The 17,645-nt window shown below is 35.9% G+C and overlaps 1 protein-coding gene across 5 annotated transcripts in view; it reads right to left on the bottom strand.

Annotated features, from left to right (window-relative positions):
* Window positions 1-1,692: 1,692 nt before the first annotated feature.
* SLC6A5 (solute carrier family 6 member 5) overlaps window positions 1,693-17,645 on the bottom strand; it is a 76,009-nt gene continuing 60,056 nt past the window's right edge. For 4 of the 5 annotated variants that reach the window (XM_039335363.1, XM_039335362.1, XM_039335361.1 and 1 more), the window contains 3 exons: window positions 11,006-11,106; window positions 6,547-6,714; window positions 1,693-5,095 (listed from right to left, as the gene is read on the bottom strand). In XM_039335363.1, coding sequence (XP_039191297.1) covers window positions 4,940-5,095; window positions 6,547-6,714; window positions 11,006-11,106 — 425 coding nt within the window. In that variant the 3' untranslated portion in view covers window positions 1,693-4,939. The remainder of the gene's footprint in view (window positions 5,096-6,546; window positions 6,715-11,005; window positions 11,107-17,645) is intronic. The other variant, XM_039335364.1, reaches the window with a different exon arrangement.

Here is a 17,645-nt window from a genome sequence, read left to right on the forward strand (position 1 = left end):
AATGTTTACATCAGGGGGTCCATTCCTTGGTCCTGGTCCAGATCAGGAAAATGCTCTGTATATTTTAAAATAATTATGTAGATTTTTGTGGCATCAAAAGGTAATTTATAAAACATTTGTATAGAAATGGACTGTTTTAAAGACTGGCCTTTAAAATATTATACAGACTGGATTCTTGTTTGTGAAAATCATATGCTTTATTGCTTCTACATCAAGAAGATGCAGCTTTTAATATCTTCCCTTTCTAGCATTAATTTTAATTATTGCCAATGTTTCTGCACATGGTTGACAACAAACCAACCCATGAGCATTTTTTAGGTAATCAGGTGTGCTCTGAAACATGCCATATGTATTTTCCTTTCAATGACATTCCCTTTCAAATGTATGTATTATAAGAAAACCGTCTTTTCAACTTACTGAATAAGGAGTCAACATCCAGATACTTGATTTAAATAATTTTAAAAAATGGTTTATCTCCAGTTTGGCCTTGCATTGCTATGGTTTCATTTATGAACAGCAATGAGGTAGCAGACCTAAATGCCTCTTTTCCTAAAGAAATAGAATGGAGTTAAATCAACAAAACAAAATAGTTTTAGTCAAATCATTGGCCCATATACCTGCAAACTATTTATACAAACTGATAGCCAGATCCATTCATTCATTCACTTGATTTTATAAGCTGCCCAGCTTTCATGGACTCCATTTTTTAACCTAAAATTTCCAAGAGTTAAAAATTGCATTGGTAGCATGTAACATATGTGCTCTTGCTTGGAATATAGTTCTTCAACGTTCTATGATATTGTTGCTTTCTTGACTACCAGGAAAATATGTTGGCTGCAAGGTTATTACTGTCACATTATGATTACTGGGACACTAGCATTTACCTCTAGTAAAGTTTGAAGTAACATCTAATTGACTATGTTTCCCACTAACATATCATTGGGAGACATGGAAATGGTCTTTAATTGATATTTGTTTGATAATATTTTTACTGTTTTCTTTTGTAATGGTTTTGAATGTTCTTTCTGAATGTTTTACCAAGTTTAAAATAACAGCAGGAAGATAATTAAGAAATATACAAGGGGTGAATTTGATAAAAAAAATGAAGTCAGAATGAAAATAAAATATGCTAGTTTCTTCTACTATGTTGTTTATTTATTTAAAACAACCTGTGGTGGGTAATTATTCAGTTCCACGTGCAACAGATTTTTATTCCCCAGCTACTAATGCCTACAGAAGCTAATTTTCCAGCTCATGTTTATGAAATTTTATTATGCCAAGAACAAGAGATAGTTCTTGAAAACATCTTGGACAAGAAATAAATCCCAGAACAAATGCAAAATAGCAGTTTCCCACTGAATCATCCGGCAAAAGTGCCCTCAGCACTAAATGTAGGCTGGTAAACTTGTGAAAAGGACTTAATGCTTCAAGCTACATGAGGATCAACGAAGAGCCTTATAGGCACACACAACATGCTGACAATCACCTACCCCAGTGCTTCTCCACCTGTGGTCCACAGCCCCCCCTAGACCAGGGGTATCAAACTGTCGGATACATCATAGCAAAACCGCACCCACCCCATTGCCGACAATGGCAAAAAAGTCCTAATATGTCACAACACGTCACATGATGTTGTGCATTTGACACCCCTGCCCTAGGTGGCCATGATGTCATCACAGGGGGTCTGCGAAGGCTTGCAGAAATGTTATAATTTAAATCTTGAGTTAAATCTTGGGGAGAGCATGGGCCATGGCCACAAAAGATATTTAAAGAGCGGTCTGTGGTGAAGAAAAGATTGAGAACCACTGACCTATCCCATGAACATTCACACTTGTCCCCTCATTTCATTGGAACCTTTTTGATGAAAATCCCAGCAAATTGTGATATGTAACATAAACGAGAAAAGGGTTAATAGATTTTTTAAAAATCTATTTTCTATTCCAACTAATGGCAATTTGTTTAATTGTGCTTCTACTTGGCAGCTCAATGACTGACAGTCATCCGATAGCGGGATGCCATTTGCCGCATGGAAGAGACAGTTCAGCAAAAGGATTTCAGGTGACATTTTGGCCAGTCTCAAACCCACTTTAACTGTCAAATATTTCCATGAAGTGCTTTAAACATGTTTTTAAAACCTTTTTCACTAAAAATAGAGGAAAGTGCTGAACTTTGGCTGGAATATACCCTATTTTATATATTTAATACAAAATAAATATTTTGAGAAATATTTGTAAACTTACAACAAAATTTAGAGTCATTTTAGTTTTCTCTTTTTATACATTAACCACCCTCCCCAAGCAAGATGAAATCTGCCTATCTACAAACACAGATTTTAAACACAAGAGTTACCTGAGACCCTGTAATGTGAAGACAAATAGACAAAAGGAATTAAAACAGTCCCCTGAAAGAAGTACAATTAGTTCAGCTCTTACAAACACAAGGAGTGGAGAAGAAGCAAGCAAGCAGGCTAGTCTAGAATTCACCACCTCTACACTGGTTGCTAAGATATTTTATAGGGACATATAACAGCCCTAGAACATGCTACATGAACACTGATCACTTTTTAAAACCTCAGAGATGCATGTATAAAGTACAAGAGGATGCTGTATGCTACAGTTGTGCCAATTATGAAAGGCATGTTTATCTCCCCTGTGTCTACTCATTTACAATGAACTGGTTTGTTTCAGTAAAGTTAATTGTTCTTGCAAAGCTCTCATCTCAAACTACTCAATAGATTAAAATGATTTTGTAAATCAATACTTGTACAGCACTGTATATACTGCAGGAAAATGTTATGGGCTATATTGTGTGGAGAAATGCAATGCAGAATTAACTGTGGAAAGAATGTCATTGAGCTAAATTCTTTCCCTTTCTTAAGTGAGAATGTTTCTTTTCCATTGCAGTTTATAAAGGTGGGTCATGATGTGATTATGGAATGATCACATGGTGGGAGTGGATGAATGAAAATAAGGTGTGCACATCTCAAAATAGTTGTTTTTGAAGAAGAATCTTGTGAAGTTATGTATTATATATCATCATAACAACAACAACAACTATTACTAATACTACATTTACATAGAGTGGGGTCAGGGTTGAGCTATTTCCCTCACCCCTGTTGACTGAAAGAGAAGAATACATCAAAAGGTGGTATAAATAACTTTGTAAGAAAAAAGCAGGGGCAAATCACACAGCTGAACTACAGAGCTAAATATTAATAATTGTTCTGTACGTGGAAGCTAAGATATATATTCTGCTATATCAATATAAAGTTAGGCACAAATTATACAATGGCTTCTTCAGAAGAAAAAGTTATAACTCAAAAAGTGAAAAGAACAGAAATCAGTCTGGAACCAACCTGACATTAGTACTTCTTCAGTTTTCCAAGAAAATCAAGACACAAACAATATTCATAAATGAAGCATTTTTTGGGGGAAGAAAAGGATGGGGAATACTGAGTTCTTGAAATAAATAAAATAGTGCAGGGGTGCCCATCTGCCTCACCTTGATATTCTTTTTTTAGCAGAGAAATACAGCTTTGTGATACACGACACAAGTCAGTATGCTATGCTATGCTTTTCTTTTCTTTTCTTTTCTTTGTTTACTATATACAACTTTTAAAAAAATCTTGAAAGGCCCGTTCATCTTTCTCCAAATCTATGCCAAACTTCATTCTGTATGAGTGCATTATATTAAAAGGCTGCATGTGTTAAAAAGCAGCTCATTGACTAGCAGCCACTGAATGGAAGACATATTGGCAGAATCAGTGGGCCACATTCAACTCCTAGGGCACAATATTGAAGAACTCCAGTCAAACTCAAGTGAAGCCCTTCTGCACTTAGATAGCGAGGTAGGAATCTAGTCTCAGCCGTTGTGTTCTGTTCTTAGCTGCATCCTCTTTTTTGTTTCATGCATCCAAATCCAACTTCACTTCTACGTGTGATAAACATAGTGATTTTAGAATAAGCTCCGAATGAACATATGTATTTTAGCTACAGTATTTTAAGTTGAAAACTCAGCTTGTTCAATAAGCAGATTTTTTTACAGTGGAAAACACTGGCTTGAGGCACCAAGTTTCAGACCTGGCCAGGCTTGGCAGCAATTGGCCACTAGTCTGACATGTCTACTATTACCTATAAATAGTTGTTATCACACATGCTCATTAAAATACAAGAATGATGGTATCTTGGGAAATACAGGAATGAAAAATGGATTTGTCCTGAATGCAGCCCAACTACTTGGTTGTCAGCTTTAGACAGTTTTGCATATACAGCAATCTGATTTAATGATTCCTAGGTCTAATTTAATGTCCCTTAAAATTAATGAGCACAAATATGATAAACCCAGTCAAGGAAAGCTGGTCGTTTGCTTTGCCCTTGCTGGTTTTTTTCATATCATATAATACTTTTGTGCTAGGTTGGTTGGTTGTTTTTTTAAGATCCCAAGAACATAACAATCACAGGTGTACAACCCCCAATCAATTAACAACCCAGTGCTGTTACGAAGTGGCCAATCCACTGGTTTGTCTGTTACACTGAAGCAATGTTCTCTGGGTGTCCATATGGTGTCAGCAATTGCATTATTGTATTCTACCCATGTGGCTGCAACAAACAAATCAAATTATGTAAATTAGCCCTAAGAGCAAAATTGGCCCAGCATTCACAAAACAATTTATCCTACTGCAACATCTGTTACTCTTCTACAGTGAAGTATTCCTACCTGGCACCAATGGGTATGAAGAACAAAATCTAGTGCTTAAAGTGGTCTATCTAGCATTTACTGTGAGCATGCAACAATAAATCTTACTTCCTAAAAAACCACTTTCAGAGAAAGAAAGAAAGAAAGAAAGAAAGAAAGAAAGAAAGAAAGAAAGAAAGAAAGAAAGAAAGAAAGAAAGAAAGAAAGAAAGAACTGTACAACATAGCCACAAGGAGGAGAATTACTAGGATTGTATTTCCAATTCAAAATCTTTTGGTGGCAGTTTAAGTCCAAGCGAAGATGTCCCCAGTGGATCTATCATATTCTGATAACGCGCACCACGATGTTTAGCCAAAAATGGCCCCCAATCTGGTTGAGGAGAGCAGACCAACTTGAGCTTCTGGAAGGGAAGGGAGAATCAGTTACAAATACAGATCAGAATCAGTTGAAATTACTCATGTTAGTCTAGACAACAGTATTAAAGTAACTGCAATACAGAGTTTGTTTAGCTCAAGATCAATAAATAAAAACTCCATTTACTTATATAGCCTTCACCATTGTCAATTATTTCTCCATTAGAGTCACTAGTGACTAAGCTCAAATGCCAAGGCCAATGTGCTCAACTGTTTAACCCAGTATTTCTCAACCTTGACAATTTTAAGGCATGTGGACTTCAACTCCCAGAATTCCACAGCCGCCAATGCTGGCTGTGGAATTCTGGGAGTTGAAGTCCACATGCCTTAAAATTGTCAAGGTTGAGAAACACTGGCACCAAATCAACTGAGCAGTTTGTTCCTGCATCAAGATAATATGACTTCTGCTTAGCAAATTTCTCAAAAAAAAAAAAAAATGCAGTGATGATCAGGAATGCAATAAACAGCAGGAAATGAAAAAAATATTTTAATTATCATACTACAATTTTATTTCTGTCTGCAGGCAGGAAACCAGGATATTTCTGCAGAGTTTGAGGCAATGAAAATCATGTTCATCTTGTCACTGAAATTGTGTTCAAGATATAATTTGGTACATGTTATGCAGAAAAGAAGAGAAAGAAAACATATTTATGACAGTATTAAAGGGAACGATTATATGTTTACTACCTATTAAAGGCAATTGAGTCTCCATACCAATTATTTTAATTCTTGCTTAATTACCACTTTGCAACTTATGCCTCCCCAATCAATTGTAATAAACTGAGAAGCTCAGGAAATATTCTGCTGAAAATGAAATATGAACAAATTGTTTCAGATGGAGTCAGGGGAATTTTGCCTTATCCTGAACCTCACTGGAAGCCTATTTCTCCTATAAAAAATTAATAAAGTACCTTTAAGGATACAATGTTATTATAAATCAACTTTGGAAGTTTCTAGAATATCACTGTTATCTTTGTTTGGGGTAATGTCAGAATCCCTAAGAAAAATGCACAAACTGTGGTTCTTCTTTACATTTCACCTACTACAATGTGTTCCTCATATTGGAACTATCTGCAGTGTGAAATTTTCTGGATATTTCCAAGGATTTCTTAAAGGTATATTAGAAGTATATTTTGCCCTCATCTGATTCCAACAGTCATCCTTTAGATCAGGCATGTCAAACTCGCAACGTCACGTGACATCACGTGATGTATCATGACTTTTTCCCCATTGCCGGCATTGGGTGGGTGTGGTTTCAGTGTGATGCATCCAGCCCAGAGGCTGGCAGTTTTACATGCCTGCTTTAGATGCTGCTCATTCATCCAGTGTCAACAATGATCAATAATAACCACAGAGTAAAATTTGGAAACACATGATAGACCAATCCTATGCTAAATTCCAGAAAAAAAAGGAGGGGAATAGAAGACATAAGAGTTACCTCAATGAAGTTTCCAGGAGCTAGGTGCATTTTTATCACAAACATAATAGGAATCCAGATAACAGAGCAAGCCAACATCAACCATCCTAATAACATTGACCATCCTGGATAATGATAGGTGCCATAAGTCATTGGCTCCCACTGATAGAAGCTGAAGGAAAGGATGAACTGGAAAAGAAACACATGGGATTATAATCATGTTATGAAATAAACACACACAATTTCTATGAAATTATAAATGTGTGTCTAGATATACTACTTCATAACAACAAATGATTATATATGATCAGATTTAAGGCAATATTGACTACTATAAATATTACATAACTCAATGGAAAAGGTTAGATATATTTGAGGAAATGAATCCACATTATTATATCTACAGTTTTTAAAAAGGTATTATGCAGTCTATTGGCAGCATAGCTTAATGTAATTATCGTATTAATCCACTACATTTACAGCATAAAGAGCCACATGTTTGTATGTTGGTGCATAATTTGATATCATCTGTGAACTGTCGGCACATACAATAATTTAATGGAGATTTATCAAAGAGAACATATAAAAGTGGCCGGCGTTACTTCAGGTTAACATGGATCAATTCAAACTGTAAGCTTAATTATTCCAATGTATCAAATATTAGTTTTATCGAATGTCTCAATCAAAAAGAAAAATGCAAAGGAGTTTTAATGCATCTTCAGTAATCTCATATTTAGGCATGGAGCATTTTCATTGCTCCATAGCTAAGTTGGATCCATCTTTTCCTCCTATGGAACAACAAGAACAATATCTTTAGATGAGGATTTATGGAAAAAAAATGGTTGAAAAGTAAAGAGTTAAATGGAGCCACTGTTCCTCCCCACCCTATTTTCTTCTGCTTAAATCCATTCAATGATTGCTGTGTTGTATTTAAAAAAAAAGAGCTAAAGGAAAATACAAATAACAACTGCACATCAATGTTGTATTGCTAAGGTAGACAAAGAAAAAATTTGCAAGCAATTTTAGAGGTATTCAGAAGAAAGTCTAAGCCACAGCCAAAGGAGTTTGGTTTGGATCCTGAAATATAAAGCAGCTACCCTGTACTATGTTACTGCAGAGAGTAGCACCTGGTGGGAAAATAACTAGCAATTTGGGATATAACAGGTAGGAGATTTGGATTAAGCTGAAGCTTCCTGACCCACTTGCACCTGGGTCAACTTGCAGCGACAGCAAGTCAGAAAAGAGCCAGCCATGGCTGGCACCAACAGCTAAACTGAATGGCAGAGGTACATCTTTGCAAAACTTGGCAGATGACTGCCTATTTTCATTTTCCCCAATGCTGCCACAGGGCAATCTGTTCCTGCTACCACAGTGCACCTGCTCAGGAATAAAAAAAAAGAGAGAGAGAGAGAGAGATGTCTATGTGTGCATGATGAAAAGGAAAGAGTTTGTATTTCTGAAATGCCTAATTCCTAGAGTTATTCTTTATTCCCTGCAGCAAGCCAAATTCTTAGGTTACACGATGTGCTTAACACAGCTGTGTGACTTTCTAGAGCAATCCATGTAGAAATTATTTACTACTTTCAAGTCAGACCAGTTGAATCTGGACTGTATTGCCTCAGAGGCCTGCTGGTTTCTACAAATGGTGCTGCTTGCCGATGAACCAAACATTAGCTGAAGGATGTGCACTTCTTTTTTTCCCAGAAGACTCCATTCTTTTAACTAACAGGCATTGCCACGCTAAAACACAAGCCTTTAATCTTCAGCTGCACTGAAGTTTGGGCTTCAGTCATATCTGATAGGATTAAAGTAGGTTCTCAACAGCTGACTGATTTCTATGCATGAATGATAACAATGTCCTTTCAAGTGTTTGCTTTGCCTTCTGAAGGTGTTAAGAAAAAGATACATGTTACTATAAAATTTATGGATTTTATGAGTCCTAAATCAGAAAATACATCATCTACCTGTTTTCCCCAAAATAAGACCAGGTCTTGTATTAATTTTTGCTCCAAAAACTACATTAGGGCTTATTTTCCAGCTGGGCTTATATTTTGGGAAATGAAGTACTAAATGCATCTGTCTGGCTGACAATCTTAAGTGGGGTTTATTTTTGGGATGGGTTTTATATTACGAGCGTCCTGAAAAATCATGCTAGGACTTATTTTCCAGTTGGGTCTTATTTTCAAGAAAACAAGGTAGCTGGGTAACTTTTTTCTCTAATACAATGTAAGGACAAACTTTTGTTTGTTTCTTATTTTATATCCTACTGGATTACAGCTCGGCAGAATCACAGTCAGACATGGATTACCCACCTTTCACATTTCAATTTTGTATCTATCAATACTTTTAGGGATCCCTAACCATTTAACCTTGAAATCCTAAGCAGATATGTAGAGACTAAAGACAATTCTGCTTGAAGCAGAAGAGGAACAAAGAATGCAATACAAATACTGTACAAAGCTTGTCCTGTGATTTTTAAAAAGTGGGCAAAGTTCTCATGCCATAATATGACGATTTGAGATTCTAGGCAGGGATTCAGGCATATTAAAAAAAAATCTCTTTTTCTTTCTTACTAAATTGTTAGTGGTATTTAGCAACGATGAGATACAGAAACTCTAAAGACAAAAATATAATAGATGTAATTGTGTAACAAAAATGCATAAATAAATAAATGCATAAAACTCTATGTTGACTTTTAAACAAAGGATTACAAATCAATGCAAACCCAAATCAAATAAAAAAATGAATCAAATTGAAACAAATTTGTCTTTATTGTATCTCCAGATTTGTTTTGTTTTTAAAAAATGGAGTTGCTGCAACAGAGTGACACCTAGTGGTACTGGGAATTGGCTGTTCCTAAATTTTCCTGGATGTCTGTCTGTGTTTTCTTTTGGAATAAATTAGTTTTGATCTGAAAAGGAAAGCCATGTTTATTAGAACAATTTGTCACAATTGCTCACCTTCAATAAATGAATTTGAGCAATGGAACAACTGTTGTTCTAAAGAGTAATGAACACTTCGCAAGAGATGGCACTACCCACTCACGAATATATGTTTTTTAAAAAATGTAATTTTAGTGCTACGCTGAAAGGAGCTTTACGCTTTTTCTATTTTTAAAAAAGCATGTAAACGTGCAGCTTATTTTGAGAACTCCTCCAATTATCTGCCATAGCAATGAGATACACGTGACTTTTCAGCTGTAGTGCATTCCAAGCATAATAATGGTTTGGAATAGACTGTGACTTCACAGTGATTATATAGTACCATATTTGTTTCTAGACTAATGACATCATTCTGAGACAACATATGCAGTAATCTTTGGTTTCTTTTAACCATGGTGTTACTAAATGAGCCATATGGCTTGGTTGACATATAATGCTAAGCAATTATAGGCTAATTCACCAAAACCACATTGCATTATGGCTTACTGTTAAGCCTACAGTAAGCCCGGGCACTGTTTTCATGCACTAGATTTGTACTAATTATTCCTGGGCAATTTGATTTTGTCAAGACAATTTAGAAATAACATCTGAGCAATATTCTGTGCCGTCAATACAAGCCTGAGGTCAACTGCACAATCTTAGCCTTCTCTATCCAAACCAAATGACTATTATATGGGAAAATATCCCCACCTAAATGATTCTGGCATACATATTCCTGTCATATTAATATGCAATATAACCATTAAGCAGTTCTCACATGGCTATTTAAAAGAAAGACATAAAAGCATCCATTAATTGGAAGTGTACTATTAAAAATATGCAAGTTTTTCACAATGACACTAGAGAAAATTACTATAGAAAGCAAATATTTTTACATGTAAGAAATTGCAATGGGAGTATTGTTTTATTGTATGTGTACATACATATATGCACACATCTCCACACACTATAAAGGTTTGCTTAATTCATATTTATGCAAAATATAATCTAATTTACCCAGGGGGAAGAATTCTGGTTACAGTCCACTAAAATTTCTTTTGCTTGGATGCCAAAAATAATAATAGAAGATGCTATGCAGACACAGAATAGTTCATTTCAGCACATTTCAATAGGGCTTTTAATGGAGAGTTTGCTGGCATCTAATTAACCTTCACCAGCATAGTGCTAGATAAGAATTGAATAGATTATTTATGCATATCTAGTATGAGATCACGGAAGCCAAGGTTCAATATTAAAAGGGAAAAATAATATCCAGTGAAGAATGTTCATGCTGAGGTATATTCCAGTGCTTAAAATTTACATAAATGTAATTCTAGTGTTTAAATACACCTTAGAAGTCAGTATTTTAGCTTCATGATTGTTGCTTCTATAAAAACCAAATTTAACCTAATGCGGTATATGTTTTGGCCATTAACAGAACCAAAACTGAAAAACTGCCCAGACCACCTAGAGTTTTTATAATTTTATGGCATATAAATACTGGAAATAAATAAACAAGACAATCTTTCCCTTTTAATTCCCTCTCCTTGAGTTCTTACTGTTAAAATAGTTGGGGTCACAAAAGCCCAACAGACTCTCCAGAATTTATTTGGCTGGAATCCAATCATCATTTCAATGTCTTCACAAAATCTTTGCAAGCCTGTAAAATAAACATATGTAAATCCAAATGCAAAGGAGATTGAGCCACAATTAATATCTCTGGCGATCTCTCTTGTGTCTAATTATAGAAAGAACAGGCACACTGATTTGTCAGTCTAGCTCTTCAAGACATATATTAACAATATCTATAATATGGATTGCTCATATGGGAAACCACACTAATAGATGAATTACAAAGTTACATTTTATATAAACATTAACTTAATATGTTGCAATATAAAGATTAAAATGAACATAACCTGTGGTCCACAGCAACATAGACTTAAGATTCTTATTTTTATCCTGAAGCATTTTTTTTAACCGAGGAAGATATATGAATTGTCGGAACAATGATGTCATTGCTGCTAACATTGGATGTTCCTGCTTTGACATGAATATTTAGAAACTTGAGTTGAGGTCCTCTCTTTCAGAATGCTGAAATTGCTTTCTTGAAAGCAAATCAAGCCATATAATTCTTTTCTATTTGATTTAGTAAAATCTGAAATAATGTTCACAGCTAACATTTCTTTTCATCACTAGTTGACTTTTTTTTAGATCAAGGGTGTCAAACTGCTGGCCCATGGGCTGGATGCATCATGTGGAAGCCACACCCACCCCAGCTCCAGCAAGGGGAAAAAAGTTGTGATACATCACGATACATCACATGACGTGGCAAGTCTGACACCCCTTAGATAAACAAAAAAAAAAATTCATTTTTGCTATTGGAGTCTATCATTTTTAGGTACTTATGCAACACATAATAAAAAAAGCTGTATGTGTTCAAATCTCAAAAATGAGGGGGAATTTAAGAATATTTTGGATAGAAAGCTTTGAATTCTCCAATAAGGAAAAGAAATCCAGGCCTGAAATTTAACTTTGAAATTGTTCAACAATAATACAATATTATTGTAAATGTAACATAAGATACAACGAACAAATCCAGATAGTTTTCCATTAGCAACAGAATTGTTTCTTTTGATGGCAGTAATGTAGACAGGGCCATCATTTCCACATTATTTCAGTCCATTACTTCTTTTGATTGCTAAGGCCTTTGCAAGTTTGTTGCACCAGTTTTACGCACACAGCAGGTATATTTTGCCTTAATGAAAAAAAGGGACTAATATTGAATTGGTACAGCTTCCTTTTCAAGCTTTCAATTCAGCAGCACAAATACCATTTTGCCCCAGCCATTGATGATTGGGCTGTGTGACTTCTTTTTCTTTGGCCTGTCACAGCCATTCTTCCCATCTGTTTATCACTAAGCTCAGTAGCAAAGGCTTCTAATAGAAACCCACATAACACCGGATCACTGTAACAGACTTTAATTATTCACTCCCAAAGTACAAAACATCCCACCTCAAAGACAAAAACAAAACGTGTGACTTTTCTTCTGGGGAGAGGATGACAGAACAAGGCTGACTCTGTTGCTCTAAATATGTTTCAGATGTATAAGTTTACTCCAGCATGAAATCTCAGCCTTTCTAGCTATAAACCACCTTCTGTTACCTTCTGTTACCACAGCAGCAATCTACCTCCTCCATCGTAGTAGGCGGAAAGTTTATAATGTAAAGGAAGATGTACCACCACAAAGAAAGAAAGAAAGAAAGAAAGTAGGCGTTTGTGTGTCAGTGTGTGTGCATGTGCACATATATATTTCTCATTGCTAAATAATGCAGTGACCATTAATTTGATTTCCCTCTTAGATGAACATAATGTTCTTCATTCAATCATGATGTCTAAGACGTTCTAGTAAGGGCCTGATATTACAGAGTATCAAAAGCCAAACAGGTTCAGAGTATCAAATGCCAATCCTTTCTCCAATAGTAACAAGATAACAATAATAGAGTATTTAATAATCATTTCCCTTTTTTTTTAAGGGTTCTAAAATCTTGCTGCCTAATGAGCTTATTGTATGGATTCAGATTAAAACTAACTAAAAAATTTGCAAGTAGGAATTAAAGGAAACAGCTCTTGATACCAGAAAAGAAATCAGTATGAAAAAAAAACAAGGCAAATACAAACTGTAAAATTAAAGCCTTTTTTTGTGGATTCAAGATTCAAACCATATGTCTCTTTTTACCATCTATGTATTCTAAACAGGGGCCTTTGTTTTACAGCAGCAGGAATGTCTCTAACCTATGCATTGTTAGTGGATAGGTTAGCTCACTATTAGCAGATAAGTTGGCTCATTGTTAGCAGATAATCTTCTTCAGCACCACAATCTAAGACATCATTTTTCATATTTGCATCATCAGAAATTGAGAAGTATCAGAGGTCATATTATTTTAAAGTCCTAAAAAAACCTCACCTAAAGTGAATTTTTAGTTCTCTTTTCAAACAGCCTGGATTGTTGTGAGTACAATAAATCTTCACAAACCTGTTTGGAGGACCCTGGATACAATATACTTTTTTTGTTGTTCAGATTTTTGTTCATATTTTATAGACACTGTCTGTTAATTAATTAAAGAATTTGTGGATTAAATCAAGATTTTACTGCAAATGGGGCATTTACAGCAGTTATATAATTATGTAAATGATGTAAATTCAGATTCAACCAATATTCAGATTTAACAGACATCCTCCCCTAAACAGCCCATTAAAGTTTTACTGTTTATATAGCTTTTGGCATATAATTGTGCCAAAAGTCACATCTATTCACACTTTCTTCTAATGAATTAAAAAAATAAAATGTCCAAGCTTGGTGTCCTAATACTTACATAAAAAGTAATCCTGCTAATGACAAAGTAATTTAGCACCATTTTCAAAAGTAGCACCAAATATGTTATTTAAATTTTGTCTGTAAAATCAAATGTACATCAGTTTTTTAAAACAGCTGTTTTTTGCTTCCTCATGGAACAAATGTTCTGATAATTGTATTTGTTTAAATTATTGTATTCTTGTGTTCTTATTTCTTTGAATTGCCTTGTCACCACTGCTCTTCTGCACCAGTTGACTCTTCTAAGTTTGAAACAGTTTAAACATATTACAAATGAATAAAAATATTAAATGTTGATGAGCTATTTCCAGATAGTAGTTTTGCTGGGGCTATTCTTCATGTCGTGATGGGCCCCTATTTATTACAATTCCCACAATCCCATTATAGGACCAAGTATAAGTTCTGAGAGTAAGGAAAAAAATCAGCTTGTATGAATGGGGATGGAGGAATAAGATTGAACTTTAAGCGAATTGTGTGAAGGGGTTTTCGTTTATTTGTTTGGGGCAGGAACAGGATATCTCTCACTTTTGGGCAACAGCAATGTTAAAATAGCCTAACCATTCAAAATAAAACTATAAAACAGAAACAGCAGTTAATGTAAGTGTACAATTTGTTAGGCACAAGGAATCAAGAACCACGATTGTTCAAATGAGTGTAAATTTAATCCATGCTAGCTCACTATGAGACTCTGAACAGTCAAGGCAAATTGGTGGTAGGTAAGAATCAGTGGACTTCAGGGGGGATAAACTTAGGTTTATTGCAAAGGGACCCCCAAACTGAGCCTGGTCATCTCATTTCATCTCAAAATTCTCATTTTCTCTTCTTTGGCTATTCCAAACAAACTACAGTACCTGAGCATTCTTGGAACTCTCAGTAATGTCTGAAATAAACCTAGTTTTACGAATGAAGGCAAACCTAGTTTTGATTATCCTCTCAGGAAGTAGGAGGGGGAATAGAGCATGTTGAATCAGTTTTAATTTAAATTCCAGTTTATTAATTTGACTTATGGACTGTTTAGGTCGACTGTTACAAGGACTCTGCATCCCAATCATTCATTTTTCATTTATTAAATGAAAAATGTATACAAACATATATTGTAAAGCGCATGAAATGGATATAACACTTTTTTGAAAAATTGTAGCATGGAATTAACTATCTTTCAAAAGACAAAGTGATTCCTTTCCCTTGCTTCCTGACTTTTCTAATTTAAAAAAAATCTCATTTAAAAACTGAATAGAAATGTAATTTATCATAAAAGCCCTTGCCAGATACAATGACAATACACCTATTTGTTTTAAGTGATCAAAGAAAGGTGTTACCTAAATGTTAAAGGAGTTAATTCTCTAAGTTGAAACCCACAGCATATCAAATTGAAAGATATATTTTGAAAAAGGGAGAAAACCCAAAACAAATTATAATGAAGGTGTAAATGGCATCTGCCAAAACTGGGCTGCTTTTACAAAGGGTTAGTCTAGAGCACAGGTCGGCAACCTGCGGCTCCGGAGCCGCATGCGGCTCTTTGAGACTTCCCCTGTGGCTCCCAGCCTCCTCTGCCTTTGCAGAGAGAGACAGAGACAGAGAGAGGAATTGTGCTTCCCTGCTTCTCTCTCTCTCTCTCTCTCTCTCTCTCTCTCTCTCTCTGTGTGTGTGTGTGTGTGTGTGTGTGTGTAAAAGAGAGTGCACTCACATTGTTCTCCGAGGAGCTGAAAAGCTTTCTGGGCGGAGCTCCTCCCTTTGCTGCGTCTCTGAAGAAAGCAGGAAGCAGGAAGGGCAGGAGAGAGCTAGCTAGCCCAGCTAGGCTGACTCAGGAATTCTGGGAGTTGAAGTCCATGAGTCATAAAAGAGACGAGGTTGCCTACCCCTGAGATTGTTGGAGAACAACTTGAAGCTTGCCAGGTGAGCAGCAGATGGGGGGGGGGGAGAAAGAGAGAGAGAGAAAGAGAGAGAGAGAGAGGGAGGGGGAAAGAGAGAGAGGAAAGAGAGAAAGAAAGAGAGTGGGGGAAGAGGAGTGGCAGACCAAGGGCAGGGAGGGAGAGAGACACAGAGAGACCCTTTTGACATCTAAAATGAAGATAACACTGCATATATCCTTTTTTTACCTGTGTGTGTATGTAATTTTATTCTCTTAAAGCATTCTCTCGGTGATCATTGTTTTAATAGTATGGATATTCCCAAGAGTCATATTTTTACTTTTATTTTTAATGTGTGTGTGTGTGTGTGTGTGTACACACACACACATACACAAACACTCTCTCTCTCTCTCTCTCTCTCTCTCTCTCTCTCTCACACACACACACACACACACACACACACCCCTATAATAAAGATAAAAAAGGATATATGCAGTGTTATCTTCATTTTAGATATCAAAAGGGTTTTGCGGCTCCCGGTGTTTTGTTTTTGGTGGGAAACGGGTTCAAGTGGCTCTTTGAGTGTTTTGGGTTGCCTACCCCTGGTCTAGACTATATCACTTCAGAATTTTCTTAATGTACTACTGAAAAGAGAACCACTGTAAAATCAAATTCTGCTCAATTGAGCAAAGTGGGAAGTTTGTAAAAAAAACTTTGTAATATAGGACCTTGTTACAGCAATACTGTACTTTCAGTCCTGACTCATTCAGAACTTACTGAAATGGAAATGCAATATTATTATCATTGCTATTACTGATATTATTATTATTATTATTATTATTATTATTATTATTATTATTATTTTCATCCTACTCAAGGTGGAGTAGGTGTAAATTGTTCCTGGATCCAAAGGAACTCTCAAACTACATCATTTTGGAGAGAATCTCATCTTTCAGATCATGACCCCTACAATGATGACCTTCATCTTATGAAGATGCCAAAAAAGCCAATGCAATCCTAGGTTGCATTAACAGGGGCAGAATCAAGATCATGTGAAGTGTTAATATCACTTTGCAATGCCTTGGTAAGGCCACACTTGGAATCCTGCATCCAGTTTTGGTCACCACAATGCAAAAAAGATGTCGAGACTCTAGAAAAAGTGCAGAGAAGAGCAACAAAGATGATTAGAGGTCTGGAGGCTAAAACATATAAAGAACAGTTGCTGGAATTGGCTATGTCTAGTGTCAACACTGTCACAATGGATGTTCCCATTCTGACAACTGAGGGAAATTGCAGCCATTTTTACTCTGCTTACTGCTTGATTTTTCTGCTGTTTAGAAATCAGATGTAGAAGAGGGGATGGAGTAAATGCTTGAGCTCAACTAGCCATAACAATAATGCAGCTTCATGGGAACTCAAGGACGCAAACCGATAATGTTTTGGCCGGCTGAAGATCTGGAGAGGGAGCCTGGTGCTTCAGGCTAATTGGAGAGTGTGATTTATGACTGCTTCATGGAGGTGGAATTGCAGTTTGTTACTTTGTATCTGGGGGAAGGGAATTTAGTTTTGGGTTCAACTATGTAGTGCCGATACTTTGTTTTCTGAATGTTCTTTAAGGAAGAATTCTTGCCTTGAAATTCTTTAATGGGTTTCATCTATCGGAACCATGACATCTAGTTTAATGAAGAGAAGGACTAGGGGTGACATGATAGCAGTGTTCCAATATCTCAGGGGTTGCCACAAAGAAGAGAGAGTCAAGCTATTCTCCAAAGCACCTGAAGGCAGGACAAGAAGCAATGGACGGAAACTAATCAAAGAGAGAAGTAATCTAGAACTGTGGAAAAATTTTCTGACTGTTAGAACAATTAATCAGTTGAATGACTTCCTCCAGAAGTTGTGAATGCTCTGACATTGGAAGTTTTTGAGAACAGATTGGACAACCATTTGTCTGAAATGGTATAGGATTTCCTGCAT

This window comes from Crotalus tigris, unplaced genomic scaffold (assembly GCF_016545835.1).
Source record: "Crotalus tigris isolate CLP2741 ecotype Arizona unplaced genomic scaffold, ASM1654583v1 scf7180000017640.1540244, whole genome shotgun sequence".
Lineage (NCBI taxonomy): Eukaryota > Metazoa > Chordata > Lepidosauria > Squamata > Viperidae > Crotalus > Crotalus tigris.